General features: G+C 40.3%; 1 protein-coding gene across 1 annotated transcript; it reads right to left on the reverse strand.

The window, feature by feature from the left end:
* Nucleotides 1-3331: 3331 nt before the first annotated feature.
* On the reverse strand, nucleotides 3332-20406 carry GPNMB (glycoprotein nmb). The gene is made up of 11 exons (XM_010171713.1): nucleotides 20337-20406; nucleotides 15239-15388; nucleotides 14390-14533; nucleotides 12906-13085; nucleotides 11732-11890; nucleotides 10965-11273; nucleotides 9641-9763; nucleotides 8790-8892; nucleotides 7678-7883; nucleotides 4656-4743; nucleotides 3332-3829 (listed from the first exon to the last, which is right to left on the reverse strand). The coding sequence occupies exons 1-11, from the start codon at nucleotides 20404-20406 to the stop codon at nucleotides 3676-3678; spliced, it is 1686 nt and encodes a 561-aa protein (XP_010170015.1). The 3' UTR covers nucleotides 3332-3675.
* Between the last annotated feature and the right edge of the window lie 1615 nt (nucleotides 20407-22021).

Genomic DNA, 22021 nt, shown 5'->3' on the forward strand with positions numbered 1-22021 from the left:
GCTGGTTTGACTCTGTTTTTCTCGGGGAAGTGTATTTTGCGTTCGTGGAGTTCCCACAGAGCGTTAACGGGCGCAGGCCAGTGCCTTGCTGTGCTTGTTTTGCTGCGGAGAAAGCTGGCGGGTTAAAAAGCCGCGACCTCCGCACGTTCGAGCGTTTGTATTCAGGGTGGGTGCGACGGGGGTCCCTCCGCCCCCTTCCCCTGGAGATTGTTGGCCTTTACACTGACAGTAAAATAAAAAAAATCGCTGTTCCGACTGTTCTTCCCTCCCTCACCGAGTCTGATGGTAAAACAATGTGATTAAGACTTAAAAGGTAGAATCTTGTGAATTATAAATACCTGTAGTGATAAAAGCTTTTGCTTTAAAGGAAATTCGACAATGCTGTAGAAGGCTGGAGCTGGTCAGTTATAGGCCACAGTGTCTGGATGTCTCTTGCAAAGTTTAGTTTGATTCTTCAAATTCCTTTTGGGGGCTTGTGGTTTTTAGCCTTAGTTTCAGCTCAGAAATACTTTTAGTAAGAAAAAAATGCTACATCTGTTAAGTCTCTTAATTGTGTGCTATTAAAAGTGTTCAAGGAGAAAAGGGGGCGGTGAACAAAACAAGTGGTTTGAAATAATACTTCATTTTTTTTAAGTCATTTTTAACAAACCCATTACCCAACTGATGTTTCAGTTTCTCTTGATCACATGTTTGAAAAGATGTTATTTCTAAAGATGGTGTACATTTACGGTTCATGTCGTTCTTTGATGTTATTTCTCCAAAGGGAATGCCTGAAACCTGTCTTGTAACATTTGCTGACATTTACAAATCTGTTGTTTGTCAGCTGTTCTCACCTTTGAAGGACTTGAAGTTCATTTGTATCCTGATTGTTCTGAAATTGGGTTCCTCAGCTCTCGTCTAGTTGCTAAGAAAGTCTCCTTGCTTCTCTGGTTCATGGTGCCGTTGCTCCGAGTACACTTGAAGGGAGACTGCAAAAACAGCTACGTAACCAGTGGTAGTACTACATGTGCATGAGTGAACTAAGATTAAGGCAAATCTGCTTATGTTTTCTGGTGGTAGATACTCTTGACCAGGCAACTCATCAAGTTGTTTATCTGACAGTATCTCTGAGACAAAGGAAATATACTCTTTAAAATCATTAGATGGTTTATTGGTCAATGCAGCAGTTAGATTCCATTGTATAAAAGTAAAAATTTATGAAATGGAAGTTACAGCTGAAGAGGCAAAATCAGATGATAAAAATTTAATATTCTGACATAACATTTAAAGGAAGATAGTGCAAGCTCTTTTGTATTCTTAGGTTAAAGAATAAAAGTTCTTGAAGTACGCCTGAAAGCTGTTTTCTATACAAGAACTTAAGATGTCTCTGAGCTCCTAACATGCAGTGTTTGGCTGAAGGAAGATGCTTTCTGCATATAGCCTAGGTCAGTGGTAGCATGAATCATCACTGATCCTGAGCTTGATAGCTGTGACAGATCTAATTTTTTCATTCCATTTTACAGGTCATCTTAAGCTTTCAACTAAAAACCCTGTCCTGCCTCAAGCTAGAGCAACAAATACAAATTACAGTCCTTCCTGTCAGCAGTCTGACTGGTAACAGAGGACGTAACATTCAGGCAGTAATTTTTGCAGGAAATGTGTTTTCAGTTTAAGTCAGAGAATAGTTTTAGATGCCCAGTTGTGGTTAGACAATAGGGTATTACCTATAAAGGAAGACAGAACAATGGCTAATATGGTGCTTTTAATAATATAACTAAAATAGCCACAAAAGAATTAAAATAATTTGGAAACAAAAGGAGAAAAGAGGCTGTTGAATTTTAGAACTAAAGAACTAATGTCACAGGTATGTTGGAATCTGCATTTTTTATATCATTTAAAGGTGTCTGTGCATATGGGGGAAGCGGTAGTAAAGACTAGATTCAGATTACAAATGATAAGCACTTGACAGGTCTGCTAAGATACAGGAAAACATGTTTGTGCTTATATATCACCTCAGGAACCGGGGACAATATGTATCAGAGATGTTCTAAGACACAGCAGATAGGCTAATTATATTGAAATATAGATCTTCAAAGAATTCAGTGTTTAGAAATGGATTGTGTAAAATCATTTGCCCAGCCTCCAACTGAAAGTTAATTTTATTTTGATTATAACCCTTAATATTAACAGCGAGGCTATTATGGAAAATGAACTATTTAAAGCATTTTTGGTCTGTTTTCTCATCTCAGTGGACATTTTTAGTGACCTCTTCCCTTCTACAAATAAGATGCTCTCCTTTTCCCATCACCCAGTAATCCAGCCTTTAGCAGTTTACTTCTGGTCTTGCCCTGTGAAATACTGCGGTGCAGGATGATGAGCATGTATGGCTAGAAGACCAGATCACTTGGGAAAGGCCTCAATGTGAGTTTTTTTTTAACACAGAATTGCAGCTAGGGTGAACAAGTGAAGGCACATTGATTTTGCAGAAGTTTACACTTTCTAAGCTGCATCGTGCAAAAGCAGAAACTGGAGCATAGTGCTTTATATTGGGGTTTTCATTTATTTAAGTGGCCAACGACAGAGGGATGGAGGAGCAAGCAGAAATTAATGTGTCTTAACAGCAGGAGAGAAAGGAATTAAAAGAGAAGGGGAAAAAGGAGTTGAATGCTACCCCTTCCTGCTAGAACCCTTGCTCTGTTGACCCTTGTACATGGAGCACATACCTGCCCTCTGGGGAGTGGTGGTGCCAGTCCAGGGTCTCAAGACCAACAGAAACAACAGAGACAAAATCAGCATCAGTAATTGCATCTAAGGATTTTACATGGGACTCGGAGTAAAAGTTTCAGCAGGGAGAGCCAAGCAGATGGGCCTCATCTTGTTGCTTGGGTGTCTGTGGTCTAGTTTATAGTGAGACTGGTGCACTGGTAGCCATGTCCAGGAGGAATTTAAATGAGTCCAGCCCTGTTTTCTGGCCCCGAGGCCAACTGGCATGTAGTGAGCTGCATCCATGCTATTGAACCCTGCAAAACAGGGTGGCTGCTGCCAAACTGCCGGTGGGGAACAGTGCTTCTGGTGGTTCCCAGAATCTGGGGTTTACTTGGCGGGGAGCTAGTCTGCCTGGGGCAAGACCGTGCTAGGACCTCCTGAGCAGTGTAAAATCACCAGTGGTTCAGTGCCAATGCCTGGGAATAGGCCATGGCACGTTTCATTCCACAGACATAACATGTGCCTGCCCCCTGTGTCTTTCTTTCTAGCAAAGGCATGAATCCTACTAAGGCAGTAAGCAGCTATACTGGACTGTCTATTTAAGACTAAGTATTTACAAGTTGGTTTATTATTATTATTATTTTAAAATTAACCTTTTTTTCCCCCCTCCAGATTATGGATCTGATTAGTTTTGCAGGTAGTTAACCTAGAAGTCAGAAAACCCAGGTAAGGGATGAGGGGTGTTAGTTATTCAGGAGAGTGTATCCTAGATCACAAGCAAGAACAGCAAGTGCTCCAAATTAACTCATTGTTTTCTACAAAGGTCTATTTTAATATTTCTAATTGCAACCAAGCCCCCAAAAGTTACCATCTCATCTATATGTGCTTTCACCTTACCCCCCTGTTTTTTTATAACAAGAAAACCCCATCAAAGTACTGTTCAGATATTATTTCTATACATAATCTAATAGTCTGTGTTAGACTAAAGGTTTAAACAATGCCTGGTTTGCTTTTCAGGAGAGGATTTCTCTCAGTGCTGCTAGGGAAGAAAATTGCTTTGAAATTGCTGAAGTAAGCAGTTAGTCCCTCCTGGTTCTCTGCTTGTCCTGCGCTTCTCTCAATAGGCTTGTATTGCTTGTATCTCCTGCAAGGAATGGGCACAGTTAGTTGCTTAAAGACATTGAAATGAAAGTCCACATTTAGCATGTGACCAGCGCATGAGAGAATTAATGATGTGTTCATAACCTCTATTCTCCCTCCTCCTTCCCTCGTCAGTCCCATCTGACGGTTAACAGGCATAGGTCAGTAGCGGTCACTAAGGCCTGGTGAATGAGAAGGCTCCGTTGCTTCGTGGAGTACTGTTGCTCTGTGGAGGTGTTTCTTACTCACCCCTGACTGTAAAGGGTGAGCATACTACTCACTTGGGAGTCTTGATGCAGTCTTAAAGTTTCATGAGAAACATCCAAGCTAATAATGCAGTAATGTGTGCTTCTGTTAACTACTTTCCTGCATGCCCAGCACCTTTTTCCCAAAAAATTTATGTGACAATTATTTCATGAAGGATTTTGATGATTAATTCTTGATTTGTCAGTTATTTGCAAAAACTTCTTATAAGAGTTTTAGAGCTAAATTTAATTTGTTTGTTGGGTTTAACTGCATATATAAATCTCATCATGGAGTTTGCTTACTGTTTACATGCAGTTCTCAGGCCTTCTAGTATTACTGTTTCTGCTTATGAGCACAGAATGTGATTTTCTATGAAAGTCTAACATTTGCATATTTTCCAGTGGTTTTGTGGCTTAAGCCAGTAATCTAATTTTCTTGAATATTTGCCAGAATATTTGTGAACAACAATAAAAAAGAAACAAAAATACAGCTAATGCAAATTTAAGTTGTTGGTTTTGTTAATTTAAACTAATATTTTTGACAGTTCGTTGAACTGTTTTTAATCCTAGAAACTAGCAACTTACTTATAAAGGACAAAAGCCCCAATGGCGGCAAACACTGCCAACAAACCAAGGAAGATGAAGACACCTTCTGTTGTTCCTGATGATGATCCTAGAATTAAGAAAGTAGTTTGATTAAAAGTTAGCTTCATTTTTACAGTGAAATAGATTTTTTTAAAGGAAACATTTTTACTTGATTGCTGTAGAGATTGAAGTACACTTAATAGTTCTAATATGCTGAGCATTGGAGGTCAGTGACAGGCAGGAGGTCATGCTTTCACATCCCAATTGGTTTAATTCTTGGTTCCACCGGAGAATTTGCCAGTTTTCTCATGCTCCTGAGACACATGGCTGCCCTTCCAGCGTGGGAGGGAACAGAGGATCTGTGAGGAGCTGCACTATAGACTTGTCTCAAAGATTGCTTGCACCAGGTTCTGGAAACCCCGACTTTCAAAAGCGTCCTGCCCACGGGGGTGTTCTGCCTGGACATGTCCCGACCCCAAGTGCTGAGGGGCTCAAAGAGACGTGCCATTGCTATGGAAACTACAGCCCTCAAAGGGGTATTTAAGGAGGACCTGCACGGGCAAGGGCAGGAGGGAAAGAAGGAGAGAGACAGAGAGGACGACCGCCTGACCAGGCTGCACCACCGCTGGAACAAGCAGCTGAGACCTCCTCAGCCTTGCCGTCGCCTCACTGCAGGACCCGTGGTGGTGAATATTCTTGCTGCCCTATCCCGACTCCTTGCTTGATTTCCATCTTTCATTCCATCCTATCATATCACTATCCTCTTTATTACTTTTTCCTTTTGTAATAAAAGGTGTTCTGGGTATATGGCATTTGACCTCGCTTGTGTCTTAATCTCACTCTTGGGATCAAATTGAAACCTTCCCTGACATTGGATCGGGACATTTAAATGATCCCGACATCGGATTGGGACAGGGTCTTGCTGGCACCCCATGAGGTGAGGCTAATTTATTCCTTGCCAATTGCTGTGCTAGGGAAACATTTACACTGAGAGTATAAGAGAGGCAGTCTCTTTATAAGCTTTAGCATTAGAATCAGCTTCAGCTTTCTCTTAGGCATGATGTCCAGGGGGATAAAAAAGGAGTTTCTTAAATGTTACTGTTTGTTGCAGTCCCACATGCTGAGATGGTAGAGTGTGGCTGAGAGCTTGATGGATTTAGGCTTGTTTGCCTTATCCAAGAGCTGAGGGCTCTTGCTTTTTTAACACGCTCATTCTGGGAAATTAACTTTGGGCTCTGCCTGCCATTGAAATCTGCCTTCTGGTTTGCCATCAACCATTTCACTCGCATCTACTCCTAATTCCATCGTATTGGATGGAATAAGCCAAATCATTACAAGTATTTTTTTAAATTTGTGTTAAATGCCTTAATTTTCCAGTCCACAGGCTGTACCTTTATTGAGTTTACTGACACTGAGACACATTCTTGGTCCTCATATTAACAACAGGTATTTATACGATGAAGTAACCCAAAGGTGCATGTTGGCTTTCCTTTCCAGTTATTAATTTATAATTGCTGTCTGAAAATTGAGATATCAAATCAGGGTTTACCATTTACTTGGTACACGTGCCTCATATATTTATGTTTGTTGATACAGTTGTTTGTGAAGGCTTGACCTCATTCCCAGTTTACACAATATTTTTGCTGAGACTAGTGCTTTAACCTTATTTTATGAATAAGGTAGGTCCTTGGACTAGTTAGCAAAGCAACACATACTGATGGGATGGGTCTTAATCATAGGACTGCAGCCCATTCAACAGCAGTTTAAGCAAGTTAAGAGCAGATGTTTTGTGCAATGCCTACATAGACAAGGCACAGTCCAGACAAATTTCAAGGGCTAGATGCTAGGCATCAAATAATGGGATTTTCAGAAATTAATAAATACTTGCTTTCTCTTGAAATGAGTGGAAAATTGTGGCACATAGGAAATGTTTGCAAATGTTAAATGGGCTCCTCCAGAAGGTGACTCAAAGCAGCAACCTCTCTTAGATCCTAATTCCGCTTTGATTATAGCGGAAGCCCCAAAGTACAATGTACACTTGTCCTCTGGAGGAAACCTAGGAGACCAGCCTTGTTGGGCTGAAGTTAGCCTCTGTGAATACAGTTTTGAAAACTACTGCATGCTTATTTTCATCTTTAGGAACTGGAAAGCACTTACAGGTCAGGCATTGTGCCGTAGTCATCATGAACTGATTTCAGTGCAGCTAAATCTATTCCTAGATTAAATAAATACAGCCAAATATATTATGGCAAATGACCACAAAGGGTCAGTTGCTTGGCTGATAGTAATTAAAGAGTTCAGAGGAGTCACTAGGGAGCTCAGTACAGGCTCAGAGAGACAGCATGATCATTTAGACTTCTGCCTGAGTCTAATACCTGGTGCAGTCAAAGACTGCTTGGATAACCATGATCAAGACACAGTGATACTCATCCAACCAAAAGTAAACCTCCTGTTCTGAAATAGTCACCTTGGGCAGACTCTGTGATCAATGCATGTTATGCAGATCTTTCCAGAACCTGATTCATCTTATCCTCATGTAGAAATAGAAACCTGGTCAAGGTCAATGGGCTACAAAGAGGGCCCAGGGCAGCCAGCTCAGCTGCAGACTTTGATTCTGCCTAAAGTGAGCTGAACTCCTCTCTTTCTCCTGTTTCTCCATGTGTGGAACAGGCTGGCTGTTGTGGCCCCCACCTGCTTTTCTGCCCAAGAGTTATTCTGTGGAAAAATACATTATGGCTTAAGAACTGTTAATATTCTGTGGTACTGAAGGGTTTGTATAATTACTGTACTCATTGGATCGTAAACATAAATCAAACCAAGTCCTAAGATCTAAAATTCCCGTAGGGAAAAAAAAACTCTTTATCTTTGCATGGACTCTCACACAGGCTGGCACAGTCTCAGCTGAGGTCTCCAGGCATAATAAAAAACCCATATAAATTCCTGTGCTCTTCTTGCCTGCAGGGGAATGACCACAGAGAGAAGCTATTCACAGACAATCCGCATCTGCTCTGTGTGGACTCACCTCCATTTACAGAAATCAGGGCACTAGCAAGGGCTTGACTTGTGTCATCCCCCAGGGTGATGTTTATACAGTATGTTCCAGGTTCCTCAAAAGCTCTCCTGATGGTGAGTAAGCATTCATCGGTGACGGTGATGGGGTCACATACCACACTCTTGGACACCTGGCACGTGGGATCAGAAACTACTGTGCAGACATCTGTGGGGAGGCTGGGATGGGAAGAGAGAACACATTGCATCTATGGAGTCCTGGTAGCCCAGTTCATAGACACATTGCACTGATGCCCCAGTTTTATGCTGTGCCTGTTTACTGAAATCATGTCACTATAGTAATTTAAGAGTGTTTTATTAATATGTTATATGGATTTTTTAATACATACCTATACATTTTATATATACATACATGTATATACAATGCATATATACAATCTATTAAATTACCTGCTTGTTTTACATATCATTTAACATTTTATGGTGATCATAGAATTACCTGCCTCAAATCGGCTTATATGAAGTCCTTTATTACAGATATTACCTTTAATACTCATCATTAAGAAAAGAATGCAGATTCTTATATGTAGTATCATGTGGTGAAAAAGTAAACGCTAACTTAAGAGAGGTTAATTGTTCTCCAGTTGCATTACCAAAACAATTCTTGTACTTCTCGGTCCTCTCAACTCTAATCCCTTTCTATGAGCTAGGAGTATTAGTGCAATGTTTTCCTATCCAATAAATTGCTTGGACACACCCATTTACTCTAAGTGTCAAAAAATAATAGCCAAAAAGAAAGGATTTCCTTCCAATTTCAGTAAACTGCTTCCCATTTTACACTAAGTGCTGAAATCTTGTCTTGGCCAGGAAAACATAGGATTGTTTCTCCCCACTATCTAGTTCTCTTATTTTTTTCTGAGGCTTGACATTTGTTTCTAAGAGTCCTAAGAGCCTCTGTTGTCATAGTTTATAAATGAGACTTGCATTATCTTTAGTTCCAGTCAAGAAATTGAAACACTGCAGTTCCCTACTTCTGTTCATGCAGCTGCATCGAAGTGCAGACAGCGCTCCAGCACCTGATTATTTTTAAAGAGGGAAGATTGACAGTTCCATTCACACACTTACCTCCCTTGGCAGGTAACAACAAAGTCAACCAGTGAGTTTTCAGCTTGACTTTCTGTCATCTGGATGCTCATCATCTGAATAATGTTTACCTCAAGGATTCCCTCTGGGAGAGGAAACAGGTGTCAATGATAGGACACATGACAAGCTCTGAAGTCTGTGTGTACAGAACCTCGAGTCTTTGGCTGATGCTCAGTTCGGGTCTTGTTTTCCATAACCTCCTCCTTCCCTTTTCACTCATCTTGAAGGGTTTGAAAGCTGAGAATTTTTCCAGTGCTTTCCCTGTGAGGCTGCTCTTTTCTGCTGTGCTTTATTTTTCCATTATTTACTTATTTATTTTTTTAACTAAATCACTTCCCTGTTCCACTACCCATGACTTCTGTATCTGCCAAGGCCAATTCAACCTTGTGTGACCCTGCAGGCCAGTATGCTTCAGGTGTGGCAGGTTCAGAAGCTGATGATATAGAAAAATCTATAGCTGATGATATGGAAAGCAGTGATATTGTGCAAATCCCCACCAGCAATTTTCCAACCCAGGTGCCTGCAAACAGCACACGTAGCACGGGTACAGCCATCAGCAGGCATCGAGACCACGGGCCAGCCTCACATGTCTGAAACCAAGGGGCCATAGCCTCTGCCACTAGGTCCTGGCAGAGCACGCAAAGAAACCAAAGTCATCCAGTTATCTCTCTGTACGTTAATCTTTAAAAATGTCAGCTAGGTCCAAGAGAAGGATCTTGCTGTGTCTCTCACCTATTTGGTAAAAGGGAGCCTAAATAAATGTTATCTCTACCATACATTGTTGTACATTATTAACCCCATTCCTCTGTTCAGGTGTTGATCCATGTCCTTACCTACAACAGAGATATCAGTTGTGTAGTATCCATTTCTGTAAATATGGCAACCTCCATCAGGATTATCTTCCATTGACTCGACAGTGGTAGAAGAGTCTGAATTAGAAGATGCTCCAGTTGTTCCTGTTGAGTTGTGGGAGAAAGAATAGATACGCAGCTTTAGAAGAAGTTCTGCTTAGAGGTACTCTGAACATGGCCATATGTTTCAACTGCATTAATTACATAGGTCATTAGTGACTTTGGTTTGCAGCTGTGCAGTCATGTATGTTTCTGTATGGGATCACGGTAATAAGTCTTGAAGAAAACACATATGCCCAACTATAGAACCCTGGAGTGGCCTGGGTAGCCTCACTATAAAAGCCACCTTGCTAGTCACCCATCTCTGTGAAATAAAAGTGAAACTGTAAGTTTGATATAATTAAACACTTCTTTAAAATTCCCAAATCAATTATAGAAGAAATCCAAAGGCCAATAAATGGTTTCAAATGCTCTCTTTAAAAGCAGGTATTTTCCCACGGCTCTACATTACAGCTAGTGGAAAAATGAAGAGGGGAAGTGGTAAAAATTACATCTTTCCTTTCATTTTTCATTCTCACTCAACATTTTGATAAAAGCACGTGTTAAAATTCTGAAATTTGAAAAATATAGCCACACTTACAATTTAATAATACTGGTATTATAACTACCGAGGCTGAAACTACAGGTCTTTTGCAAACCTTAAAACCCTCTGAGATGATAAACCAGTGCTGAACATAATGAAAGTCATTCTGAAATATGATAGTGCATAAATTTAAAGTGGAAAGTCATTCTGGGTTAATGCCATGTGGAAATCCTATATTTTGGAATATAAGTAAGTTTTTCCTAGTTCAGTCCAATCTCATTTAATTTTGGGTGGAAGTTAATACAAACCAGAAAGGAACTGGTTATAAGATTGTTCTGAAATACCTTTCTCACTTAAAATGTACTTCTTACCTCAAAAGATGACTATGAGTAGGCAAATCTAAAACCACTTGACCTAGTGTGGTAGAGGGTATAAAACCAAATTTATATGTACCACTTATTGACCAGAAAACCTCTGTGTGCTGTCACTGTGGTAGCAGAACCGTATGTGTAATGTATTAAATGTGTAAGTGATACCTACTGTAGAATCATAGAACAGTTTATGTGTATTGATTCTGTCTCTAAACCAATTTATAGAGGGTTTGCAGAACCTTGCAGCTCTTTCATGGATGACAGTAAAACTTATAAACTTAGGAACTTGAAATATCAGAATTTAGAGTTTTAGCATAGCTCCTAGTATCCCTGCTATTTGATAAACTCTTACCTGCTGAGGTGGGCAGTGATGGAGTGGGTGTTACTGGCCTGCAAGGTACAGGTATAATGGCTTGGACAGTTAAATTCAGGGTGAAGTTTCCTTGCAGAGTATAGGTGTGAGGTGTAGTGGAACTACTGGCTACAAATAAGCCACTTCCATCTCCGAAGTTCCACTTGTAGGAGATGGCTGAATTATTAAGATAGTAGCTGGGATCATGGATCTTCACGTCAAATGTGATCGGTGAGTCTTTGATAAAAATGGAGTCTGAGATGTTGCGGTCATGTTTTTGGAACATACTCACAAATATTGGAATTTTGTCTGGAGGGGAAAAGATATAAATAAATAAATAAATAAATAAATAAATAAAGCATACATACCTGGCTGCAGACAACAAACAGCTTCAAAGACTCTGAACAGCAACAGTCAGAATGTGAAACATTAATATCATTAACACAGGTTTGTGTTTAATTTGATTTATGGAAACAGTTACCCAGAAAAGTATGGGAACAAACGAGGAATCGCAGGTATCTGTGGAAGATTGCATTTACTCTCATAAATCATTTTTCATTACAAAGTAGAGGTGTCACAACTGAGCTAGATACAAACGTAAATTACACTACTTAGGGCAATTTACCAGAGATTCCACATTCATAATTAAAACCTTTCTCAGGCCAATCTCTTCTTTTCATGCCAGATGGTTCTTGTGCTGAATTCTTTTAATACCTGAACAACAAATACCCCCAGTATTTTATTACAGTTTACTCCAGCACACTCACCTGTTACAACATAAACGGCTCTTGCTCTTGCAATTGGAACGTAAGCCGAGTGCCCTCTCCTGTAAATGGCTACTGCCATCACCTCTTTGCCAAGAGTGATATTTGCTGTGTTGACTGAAAATTTTGCTGAAGATCGTCCAGTTGTTTGGTAGTACTGACCTGAAACACAACGTGAACTTGTAGTATGTTTTCCCCTTCAGCCTAGCTACAAGTTGTTTTAAGAGAAGCAGTATCTCTGTGAATCTTGGATTGTCTAAATCAAAAAGAATAGTTTAGAATTGTCTTCCAGTTATCTGGCTGGCAGTGTTTTTGGAGGACTGAATACTTTGACAATGTATTTACTCCCATTGTTTCTGTGTTTTTTCAAAGGTATCGGAAAGGTGTCCCAATTGTCACTAATCTAAGGAAAATTTGCTAAGGCACCTACATCTTTCCAAAGCGATTACATGACATTAACTCATTAGGATTATGTAGTGGATGGTGTTACCTCTTAGGCATTGTAAGTGATCTTGTGTTTGTACGCTTTCAATGCAGCAAGAAGATGTAATACCTCTTGCTTCATACCCTAGAGCCCTTTATATACATTTGCTTATGCTGATGATAATACTGATTTAGCCAAGCTAATGTAGGATACTGAGATTTGGTATGTAGCCAATGTCAGGGATAGCTCAACTGTTTACATACTCAGGAGCTGGAAACACTGAAAATCAGCATCTGTGACCAGATCAGTACCACACAGTCAGTGGCAGTTTTCACATCCCCAGAGGGCAAGAAGTGCTGCACTGTTAAATGGATCTGAATATATACAGCACTATGGTCTCTCTTAAATTTCAGTATCTGAAGTGAGCAGTCAACAAATCATCTGACTGACCTGCTCAGACCCTCTGTTTTCCTTAAAAGCATCTTGACTACTACTGAAAGGAAGGTATTTCTCTTCAGTGGTAGTACTGTGAATGCAGATTTAAAGAGAATCTGCTGGTAATCCATGATTTCCACACTGAGCAGCTGATGGCCTCTGTGGAAAGCAGGGAATGAATTTGGTATCTCCACTCAAAAGCATGGAATCCTGTATAAAGGGCTTCTAATAAAACATACTCGACAAATGAGTTAGTGTGCAGAGTGAATATAAGCTTTGCAGTGTCAGGCAAACTAAGGGATGTGTTGTGGTACTAACCGAATGTGTGAAACACATAGACAAAGTTCCTTCTCCTCCAGCCAGGATAATGAGGGAAAGGTCTCCCATCTGGGAACACATTATGGCTGTGGTTGCTTGTGCAGTTTTCCCAGCCACAGTTGTCGATCCATTCAGTCCAGTTGTAGACATAGACTTGCTGATCCTGGGAAGCTGGAGGATCTAAGTGTAGAAATAGGACATGTTGCCAGTCAACTGAGAAATGTGCAGAAAGTCAGGAAACAAGAGGCCGACACCCCAGGTTATTGCACTTAAACAACAGGTTAAATAGGGTATTTTTAGACTGACATTAGTTTTTTCTAAGATTGTGCTTTGTTTGGTTTGTAATGTAAACACCAAATTGTTCTCTCTTGGCATTGTTTTATTTAGATGCTTAAAAAATATTACTGTCTCATGGGCCAGACACAATTTAAAATTACTTGCCCAGAACTTGCTGTCAACTACAAAGGATGCTGCTGTTTCACTGGAGTTGTTGGGGCTGCCTGAACATTTGGCAAGCAGAATCTAAAATTTTAAGTAGAAACAGCAGCTGTGGAAGCACTGTGAAGAAATGACTTTGTTTTGTCAGAAAAGTTTTCTATGGTACCTTTAAATAACTTAGACGTGAATTTCAGTTCCTTTCTGAATAATAAAAAGACAGTTTCCTTCCCCAAACAGCACAACAGATATTAAGTAGAGAATGGATATCAGCAGTTAACAAAATATTAGACAGTCAAAAAATAGAACTCGGGCTGATAAAAATTTTGCTGACATGCCTTGAAATGAAAATTACTTTGAGCAGTAAAAAAAATTTGTTGAACATTTATGAATTCAGAGGAAGAAAGGTACAACAGCCTGTTTCACTCTTCACTCGAGATCCAGCAGCTTCAAACATTGGATTTAGGATAGGTTTTTTCCTCTATAACAGTAAGTAGGATGAAAAAGATGAAAAAAAGTGATTCTCTGATGAAAAGATTGCTCGATTTTTGAATTATTCATTTTTGTGTTTGTTTTTAATTCTTAAAATGTGGGAATGTGAGATTTACTCTTTCTTGAGGGTTTTTCAAGATGCAGATGATAGTGAGTTCTACAATTCCTAATTGAAAAAAGAAAAATCTCAATTTTGTAAATTGATAGCTTTATAAATTTGGAAGAAAACAGTGTGACTGTGTGACCTTGTGACTGAGCTGAAAAGCGGTAACAGTTTTGTTAGGAAGCCAAATTAATGTTACTGTTTATAGTGAAGGCAAATCTTAAATTACCTGGTCATTATATATAGCAGGTGCAGAACCATAAAAATACCACAGTGATCTTCTGAGGAAAGAAACTAGTGGGGCACAGGTTAGACATGAGCGTAGTTGTCAGTTAGAAGCAGCGTGGCTGTTGTTCATAGGGTGTGCCTCTGGTGTTTTCAAAGATTCATGGCGTGTTCACACCAGCACCAAAGTCAGGCGTGTGTGCACTGCAGGCAGATTGCCATTACCTACCGTGTGTGCAGTTTCTCTTGTATATTATGTTGCCATCATTATCTTCTTCCTGGCACTTGGGAAACTGGAGAGTCACAACAAAGGTCACGTTGGATCCTACCAGTGCTGGGCTATCAGTGCCCAATTTGGCTGTCACCCTTCCGCCTGTAGAAAAGAAAATTGGTCTTCACTGAAGAGGTGCATCAGAGCAGCAGCTGCCTTCAACTGTGCACTATTTGCATTCGAAGTGCTTTATCGATTCCTCTGTTTCCAAGAGGTTTTGTGCTCCTAAGTCACTTGCACTTTTACCAAAACCTCAACTTAGGGCAATCAGAGGGACTCATCATATCCCTGCACATCACTTACTACTGGTCTGTCGTTCATTTCCTTCTTAGAGCTAAGAATATGGTTTTTTACCCATGGGGGTCAATATGTTCCAAAGGAGAATATTTTTGTTTCTCCCCAGGGATACAGCCTTTAGACCACAGCTCAGACCGGGTGATTATAAACAGGGTCTTCACTGAAAGTTGTCAAACTAAAGCCCACAATGCCTTACTGAGGTAGCAGTTGAAGCTCCCTGTCCTCTAGGGCGTGCTTCAAATAATAGATTGTCCCAAAGCCCTGGTCATCAATACTTCTTAATAAGTATTAATGTCTGAAAATGTGAGTCATGGGGAAGTATTTACTGTAAAACTCACTGTTCTGCTTCCTCAGATAATGCACTGGGAATGGTATCAGAGCCAATCATCTCTAATTTGCTATTCCTTGCAGCAGTGGTGGATATTGCACCTTTGGAAAAGCACCATAGCACCTGCACTCTTCAATGAGGTGCATTTTCTCAGTGTCTTTGAAATGCATATATACAATCACCTTTCCAGCAGTCCTTCCATCTGGGGTCTCCTTCTTCCCAGAAAGGGTAAAGCTTTTCATTCCATTTATTTTGATCACTAGACCAGCCTTGTAACTTCTTGTAGGATGTGACAGGGGAAGTTCTTCCCTGGCTTAGCACATCTTGAAACCCTAGAGAGAAAAACAAACATGCAAGGTAATAGCATTTTCCCTACCACCCTATAAAGACGTTGCTTTTTTGCTGAACAGTGTTCTTATTCTGACCATATTCTTGTACTGATTAGAAAACTCTTCACCAGTAGAAAGTTATGGCATTTTATCATTGCAGCTAGAAACACTTGTATCGACTATAACCAACATAAAGACAATTCCACCACTGTCAGACTGACATTTTTCTACTTGCACTATTGCAAGCTTTCCAGAGAAAGAATAAAAAGGTTTACAAGATTTTGACCATATCAAAGCAATTGTTTGTATGAATGGACATAACCCTGCAACAATCAGGCTAGTTGTACAGAGGTTGCTTGATTACTGACTGCTTTGTGCTTGCCTGGTAATAAATCTATGAGTAAAAGGCTTGCAGGATAAATTCAGTCTGTGCCTGAGTTGTGCTCTGGTGGAAGTTATGTCAGGAATTAATTTTGACCCAATGAAGCTTCTTTGGTGAGCTGGCTGGTGGTTTGGGTAGGAGGGGTGGAACCAATTGTAACAGAAGTTGGTATTTCCAGAAAAGGAAATTTAGAGCTCAATAGTAAATTAAATGTGTTTATAATAGAACATATTAACTTTATGCCTATTATTTTAAAATGGCTCAGATATTAAATAACTTTAATAATCTCTTTCTTCTCGTATTACTACAAATGATGGATTCAAACTTTTCCCAGGCCTTCTAGGATCTCTCTTTCTGTCACAAAGAACACGTAATGAAAAGCAAAGTAAATATCCAAGTAACCTGTAGGAACACGTCAACCACTGGAGGATGCCATAAAAATATGTTCGGAAGTAGGCTCACAGGCAGAGTTCCATGAAAGCCTGGGGGCTTTAAACAGCTCTGTCATACTAATCAGGTAACTGCTGGGCGTGTCACAACATCAAGGGAGTCAGGATTTCTTCTGCTTTTCATGGCTTTATTTTAAAGGTAGCTGATTGTGAATGCTTCTGAGATTTACACCAAAGTGCATCAAGAGCTGAATTATTTTAAGGAATATGCAGAGACCTGTAAGAAGGGCAGGAATGGCCCTGTGTGCTGTAACGTAACTGGCTGTGTTGGAATTCCTCTGGGTTTTGGAAAAGGCACAGAGCAGGTGTAGCCAGTCTAAGCACAGTCTTTATGGGTGTGTAACTCCTAATGTTACTGCAAGGGAGAACCAGAGAAACAGCACTGAAGAAGAGGCAGGAGCTGCTTTCTTTTGATCTTTTATTGCCCAGTGAGATTGCTGCTGGGAAGGAAGGACATCCCGTGGCCAGCCCCATCTCAGTGGTCACTCCAAACTGATGCTGGTAGCGCTCTCCCCAGTCTTTTGACTCTTGAGGACTGAAAGGTTTGAGGAAAATAACAGATTTTGCACTCAGAGGCATATTCTCCCATGGTCTTTTGCCCTACAGGAACTCCCCACAGTCTCACTTAAATCACTTGAATCAAGTCTTTCCTGTGGTTTTAATATATTTTGATGTAAGCAAAGCATCCCATCATAATGGGTATTTACTTAATGGCTTGTAGCACGTCGTATTGTTTTCAGTCTTGGTCAGAAGAAGAGTTGGGTAATGTTGTCCTTCAGAAATTTTTCTCAGGAAAAAAAAACAGATTAGCAACTATAAAAGTATCTCACAAAGGCTTATCAAGTTCAATTACATTTTATTGAAAGAAATTAATGTGTCATCTTATTTGAAAGTAAGTGGCTAGGGATTTTTCCTAATTTCTTTTTCCCATTCTTTTTGATTTTATCTAAAAATTATTTAATAAATAAAAGTGTTTTGATTTTGTCAGATCAAAATTACTGTTTTTTTCCCAAATGCTCAATTCATAAAAAAGAGCTGGAGCATTTTTGATTTTATAATGCTTTTAATTTTGAATTTTCAATAACAGCCCTTGAATTCAGAAGTCATTTTCTTGTCCAGCTTTGGTAACAACTGTGGTCACTGCTTCTAAATCACAAGCTCCTTAGGCATTTCTGTGCCTCCCTAATGTGCTTTGTTTATTTCAATCAAATATAAAACATTTCACAAGCTTCAGGACAAGACAAAGATTTGCTCAGATGAGCAAAGACTTCAGCACTAGTTTCTCTAACACATGGAACTGAAGATTTTCAGTTGCTGAATTTAAAGGAACAAAAAGCTTTAATGTATTTCTGCTTTAACAATGAAAAACACTCAAGAACAGATGTTGGTCATAACCAAAATGAGAGCAATCCAGTTCAAAATTGACAGAGTAATACTACACTCCAAGGAAATGATTACTGTAATAGTTTTGGTGATGTGATCATAGGAGAAAAGATCTGATAATCCGACTTTCATCTGTCTCATCCTGGTTTTCATTTTGGTGAAAAACGTCGCAAAGACAAGAAGTTCAGCATTTCCTGTGATAGTGTGTTAGCCAGGCAAGTGAACGAAAGCCAGTGTTAGAACAGTGATAAAAAGATGACCCAGCTAAAGAGGATTAAAGTGTATTAGAAGTAAAAAGGCTGATGTTATGGACAAGCTAAGAAGGCAGAATAGAATGTAAACTCTCTCAAGTTACATATAGAAACATAATAAAGCAGGACAAAAAAGAATTTGAGGAACAACTTGCAAAAACGTAAAAACTACTAATTAGTCTTTTTTTTTTTTTTTTTTTTTTCTTTTTCTCCAAATACAAAAGTAGTGGAAAGCTTGCCAGAAAGTCTGTGGGGCCAAAAGATTATGTAGATACAAGAGAAGCATTCAAGAAAGATAAAGGATGAAGGTCAAATACATTAGTTTAAATTTTCATTCACAAAGGAGGAGCCTAAGAGGTTTCTGTGCTAGAATTTTTCTTTACTATTATGGAAAATCTACCTCAAAATGAAGTGTTTGAACAACAACAAAAAAATTATAGAACAAGTCAACAAAATTAAGAAGTTGTCTAGATAGGATGGCTCAAAAAATATTCAAGTTATTCAAGAGTGAAATAAATGAGCTATTAACCGTAGCATGTAAAATCTTGCTTAAAACTGCTTCAGTGGCTGAGAAACAAAAGTTGGCAAATGTGATGACAGTTTTTAAAAACACTTCCAGGGAAGATTTAGAGGATTACAAAAAATTTGAGGCTCAGATGGGACAAACTGGTAGAAACAGCAATGAAGAACAGAATTATCTGATACAGTGGATTAATATGATACGCCGTAAAAGGAGTGCATTCCTCACAAATATATTTTGCTGAGGGAGCCAGAGAGCATGGGAACAAGGCTGACCTGGTGGTTACAGTCTGCTTGAGTTCCAGACAGCATTGGATGAAGTCCCTTACTAAAGGCACTGAGTTACTGTGGGATAGGAACAAAGGATTTCAAACAAATAAATAATTGGTTAGGATATACAGTTAAGAATATAGTGGCCAGTTTTCTCAATTGTTGAAATAGTTGGAAATGTTCATAATCTGGAAAATAAGTGCTTTAATCTGCTGAAGGCAGTTTCTTAAAGTAGTAGAGGGGAGGACTGTATGAGACTCAAGGACTCAAGAATAAAACTGTATGAAATTCAGCATAGTTAAATCTAACTTTACTTACAGAATGAGGGGCTCTAAACTAGCTATCGCCACTCAGAAATGAGATCTTCTAACTTCACAGTTTTAAATATAGTGCTCACTAGTAGTTGAAAATTGAGGAAAAGGCTAGATAGAGAACGAAGATGCAAATGTTATTACAGCATTGTATAATTCCATGTGTGTTCATGTCTTGAATACTGCATGCTGTTAATGTTTTCTGCAGCTCAAGCAGGTATAAGAGAACTGAAAAAATACAAAGAAAGGTGGTGAGGATGCTAAAAAGGGATAGAATTGTTTCCATATGAGGAATAGCTAAATAGACTCTGTCTTGAGCCTGCAGAGGAGGTGACAGAGGAGAATATAAAAACAGAATCATGAACAGCATGAAGGAACAAGCAATTTGTCACTGTTTCTGAAAGTGCAAAAGTTAAGGAGAATCAAATGACACCAGCAGGTTACAGGTTTTAAGCACGTAAAAGATTTCTTCATGTAAGGTACAGTTAAGGTGTGAAATTTCTTGCTGGCAGGAGATGTGTGTGCCAAAAATTTACACGAGTTGCAATCAAAACCCAAGTGCCTGAACTGATGGAAGAAATGTTCAGTAAGAACTGTTAAGTACAATGACTCTGCATCTGACAGAGGCAGTTCTGGTGCTATAAATCATCAGAGGTGAGAAAGTGTCCTGAGTAAATACCAGTCTACACTGGCCCAGTTATACATCTGTTTCCCACTGGAGACAAGTCCAAGGCTAGATGGATGCTCAGCTGGACCTCAGCTTTTAAGGTCTTCAGTTTCTTTACTATGTATTCTGGAATTTGAGCCTAAAATCCCATTTCTGGATTCCCAGCGCTGAGCTCAGTGAGTCAACCTAAGACTTGAGTTGAGCTGGGAGCCTGGAAAGAAGCAGAGGACCAGCCCAGTGCCTGCCCACCATGGCTTGGGTATCTAATTCCTTGACTGGGCTTCCTGGGGCTGGGGATCCACAGGTCTGGGTGTCCCGGTGGGGAGCACTGCCTCTGACCTGGCCTCTCCCAGCCACAGCTCAGCGGAGCATACTGGGGGAAGTCCATTCTGCATCTGCCTTTTTAGTCATGGTTGAGGTGGGGAAGTATGGTTAGAAATCTGTTGAAATGAGCCAAGGCTTAGCTGCAGTCAGCTCTGTGTACCTGTGGAGCGCAGGAAACAGATAACTACACAGCTCTCTGCATATTCCTCCAGCTCGGGTGGCATTTCTACGCAGAGCCAGGCAACCCTGAGGTGGAGCAAGCTGTCACCCACCAGTTCCCAAGCACAACTCCAGCAACCGCTGCGTGTGCAAGGAGAAGCCATTTTTACCTCACTGGCTTAAGACGTGGAACCCACAGAGGCAGGAAGGGAGGACGGGGTGAAGGAAACACTCACGTATGGCAGCAGCACACAGCACTGCTTCAGCCAGGAGCAGGAATCCGAGGTGGCGGTGGACGCCGCTCATGGTGCCGGAGACCCTGCGCTGAGCTCAGCGTGTGCCGAGGAGCAGAGAGTGCCCGGTGCCTGCAGACGGTAACTCCTCCGGTCCCCACTGAGAAGTGCGAATGAAGTTTCGCTGCTGCTCTGCTTTCCGATTAAATGAAGGGCCCCAGGACTCATCATGTGATGGAATTAAGCAGAGATGTATGATTTTGTCTTCAGCTTCTCTCAGCTCATGTGCTTATGACTCACTCTCTTTGCTTTCAGCATTCCCTGGGATTTCTGAGAGACCTGTTTAGAGCCACACCACTTACCTTGCAGGCATTTTCATACTAGTTTTACACTATGATCAATTTTTTGGATTTAATTTGTTTTTAAATTAGAAACATTTATTTCCAGAAATCCAAATTAACTCTTGCCCCAGCCTGATTTGCAAGTGTTACTGCAACAGCTCACTGCATTTGATGAACCCATCATTACTTAACCTTGTGTCTCTTCTCACATACTGGGCAACAACTGTAAACTAAATGGAGACTGGCCAATTCTAACACATCCCTGCACTTGGCTCCTGATCAGAGTCAAATGTAAAGGAAAATGTTATTTAAATATTTAGTGGGCATGTGCGGGTACCATCCAACCACAGTTGCACAATGTGATGTGTGATCACAGACTATATGCAGTGATGGCCAGTCAATATCTAGCTCACAAGTTCCCATGACCTACACACAGACAAGTACTTCATTGCATATACTTCATGGTGTGTAGAGATAAATGAAAAATAATCTTTGCTGCCCAACCTAATAATGAGGTATAACCAACGGCTCATGAGCAGTTGGGTAATACAGGCAGATTGGCAAACACTTGCACTTAGTGGTTCAAATTCAGGTTCAACATGCTTCACCAGCCCAGGTGTTCTTCTGCGGGCAGTGCAGCAGCTGAATTTTGTTGCAGCTCCGGCAGCCTCATGAAGTTTCTTGCTTGTCTTTGCAGCAAAGAACAAGCTTTGGTGAGATGATGTGGCATAGAATCAAGTATAGTCCTCAAGACAGGAGTTCAGTAGTGCTTTCAGTGATCCCAAAGTATAGCACTGGCAAGTCAGACACTAGCCAGCCAGAAAACCAGCAAGTTGGGCAACACTAAAGCATTTTTATTTTGGGCAGGGCAGGTGAAAGTCTGTAAGTCCGAGGTACTTTCAACAGGATGAAGAGATTGCCCAATGGAAGGAGATTTTAGAACTGTGACTCTTTTTTTTTTTTTTTTAATTTGTTCTTAGTTCCTTCCATTTCTCTAGCATTTTCTATTAGCTGTGTAAGTTATTGTCACTACCCAGAGCACCTCAGCCAGCGTTTCTCTCTCTCAGTAATGCAGGCTCTGATGTCCAGTCCTGTACATCTTGCATATGTAGACTCCGTGCTTCAGCACCCTCCTGGCTGGAGCCAACTCTCCCTCCTCCTGCCAGCCAAGGAAAAAGGTGAAGGCAATAGCCTCAGGGATACCAGGCTTGTTTAAACTAAGCCCTCATTATCTGGCAGAAAGGAGAGGGAGCATAAACCAAAGTCAAAGCTGTGACTGACTATGCAAAAAAATCCATATGACTGCAGCGTCCTCATGTGATTGTTGCTTTTTTGTTGTTATTAAAT

The sequence above is a fragment of the Antrostomus carolinensis genome, unplaced genomic scaffold, assembly GCF_000700745.2.
Source record: "Antrostomus carolinensis isolate BGI_N321 unplaced genomic scaffold, ASM70074v2 scaffold17027, whole genome shotgun sequence".
In the NCBI taxonomy this organism is placed as follows: Eukaryota; Metazoa; Chordata; class Aves; order Caprimulgiformes; family Caprimulgidae; genus Antrostomus; species Antrostomus carolinensis.

Bases quoted from the DNA above. Each gene is read 5' to 3' on its own strand.
- GPNMB (XM_010171713.1), bottom strand. From the start codon at position 20,406: ATGAGCGGCGTCCACCGCCACCTCGGATTCCTGCTCCTGGCTGAAGCA. The intron at 15,389-20,336 runs GTGAGTGTTTCC...TTTTCTCTCTAG, and splicing joins GCTGTGTGCTGCTGCCATAC to GGTTTCAAGATGTGCTAAGC. The intron at 11,274-11,731 runs GTGAGTGTGCTG...TTTCCCCTCCAG, and splicing joins AGCCGTTTATGTTGTAACAG to ACAAAATTCCAATATTTGTG.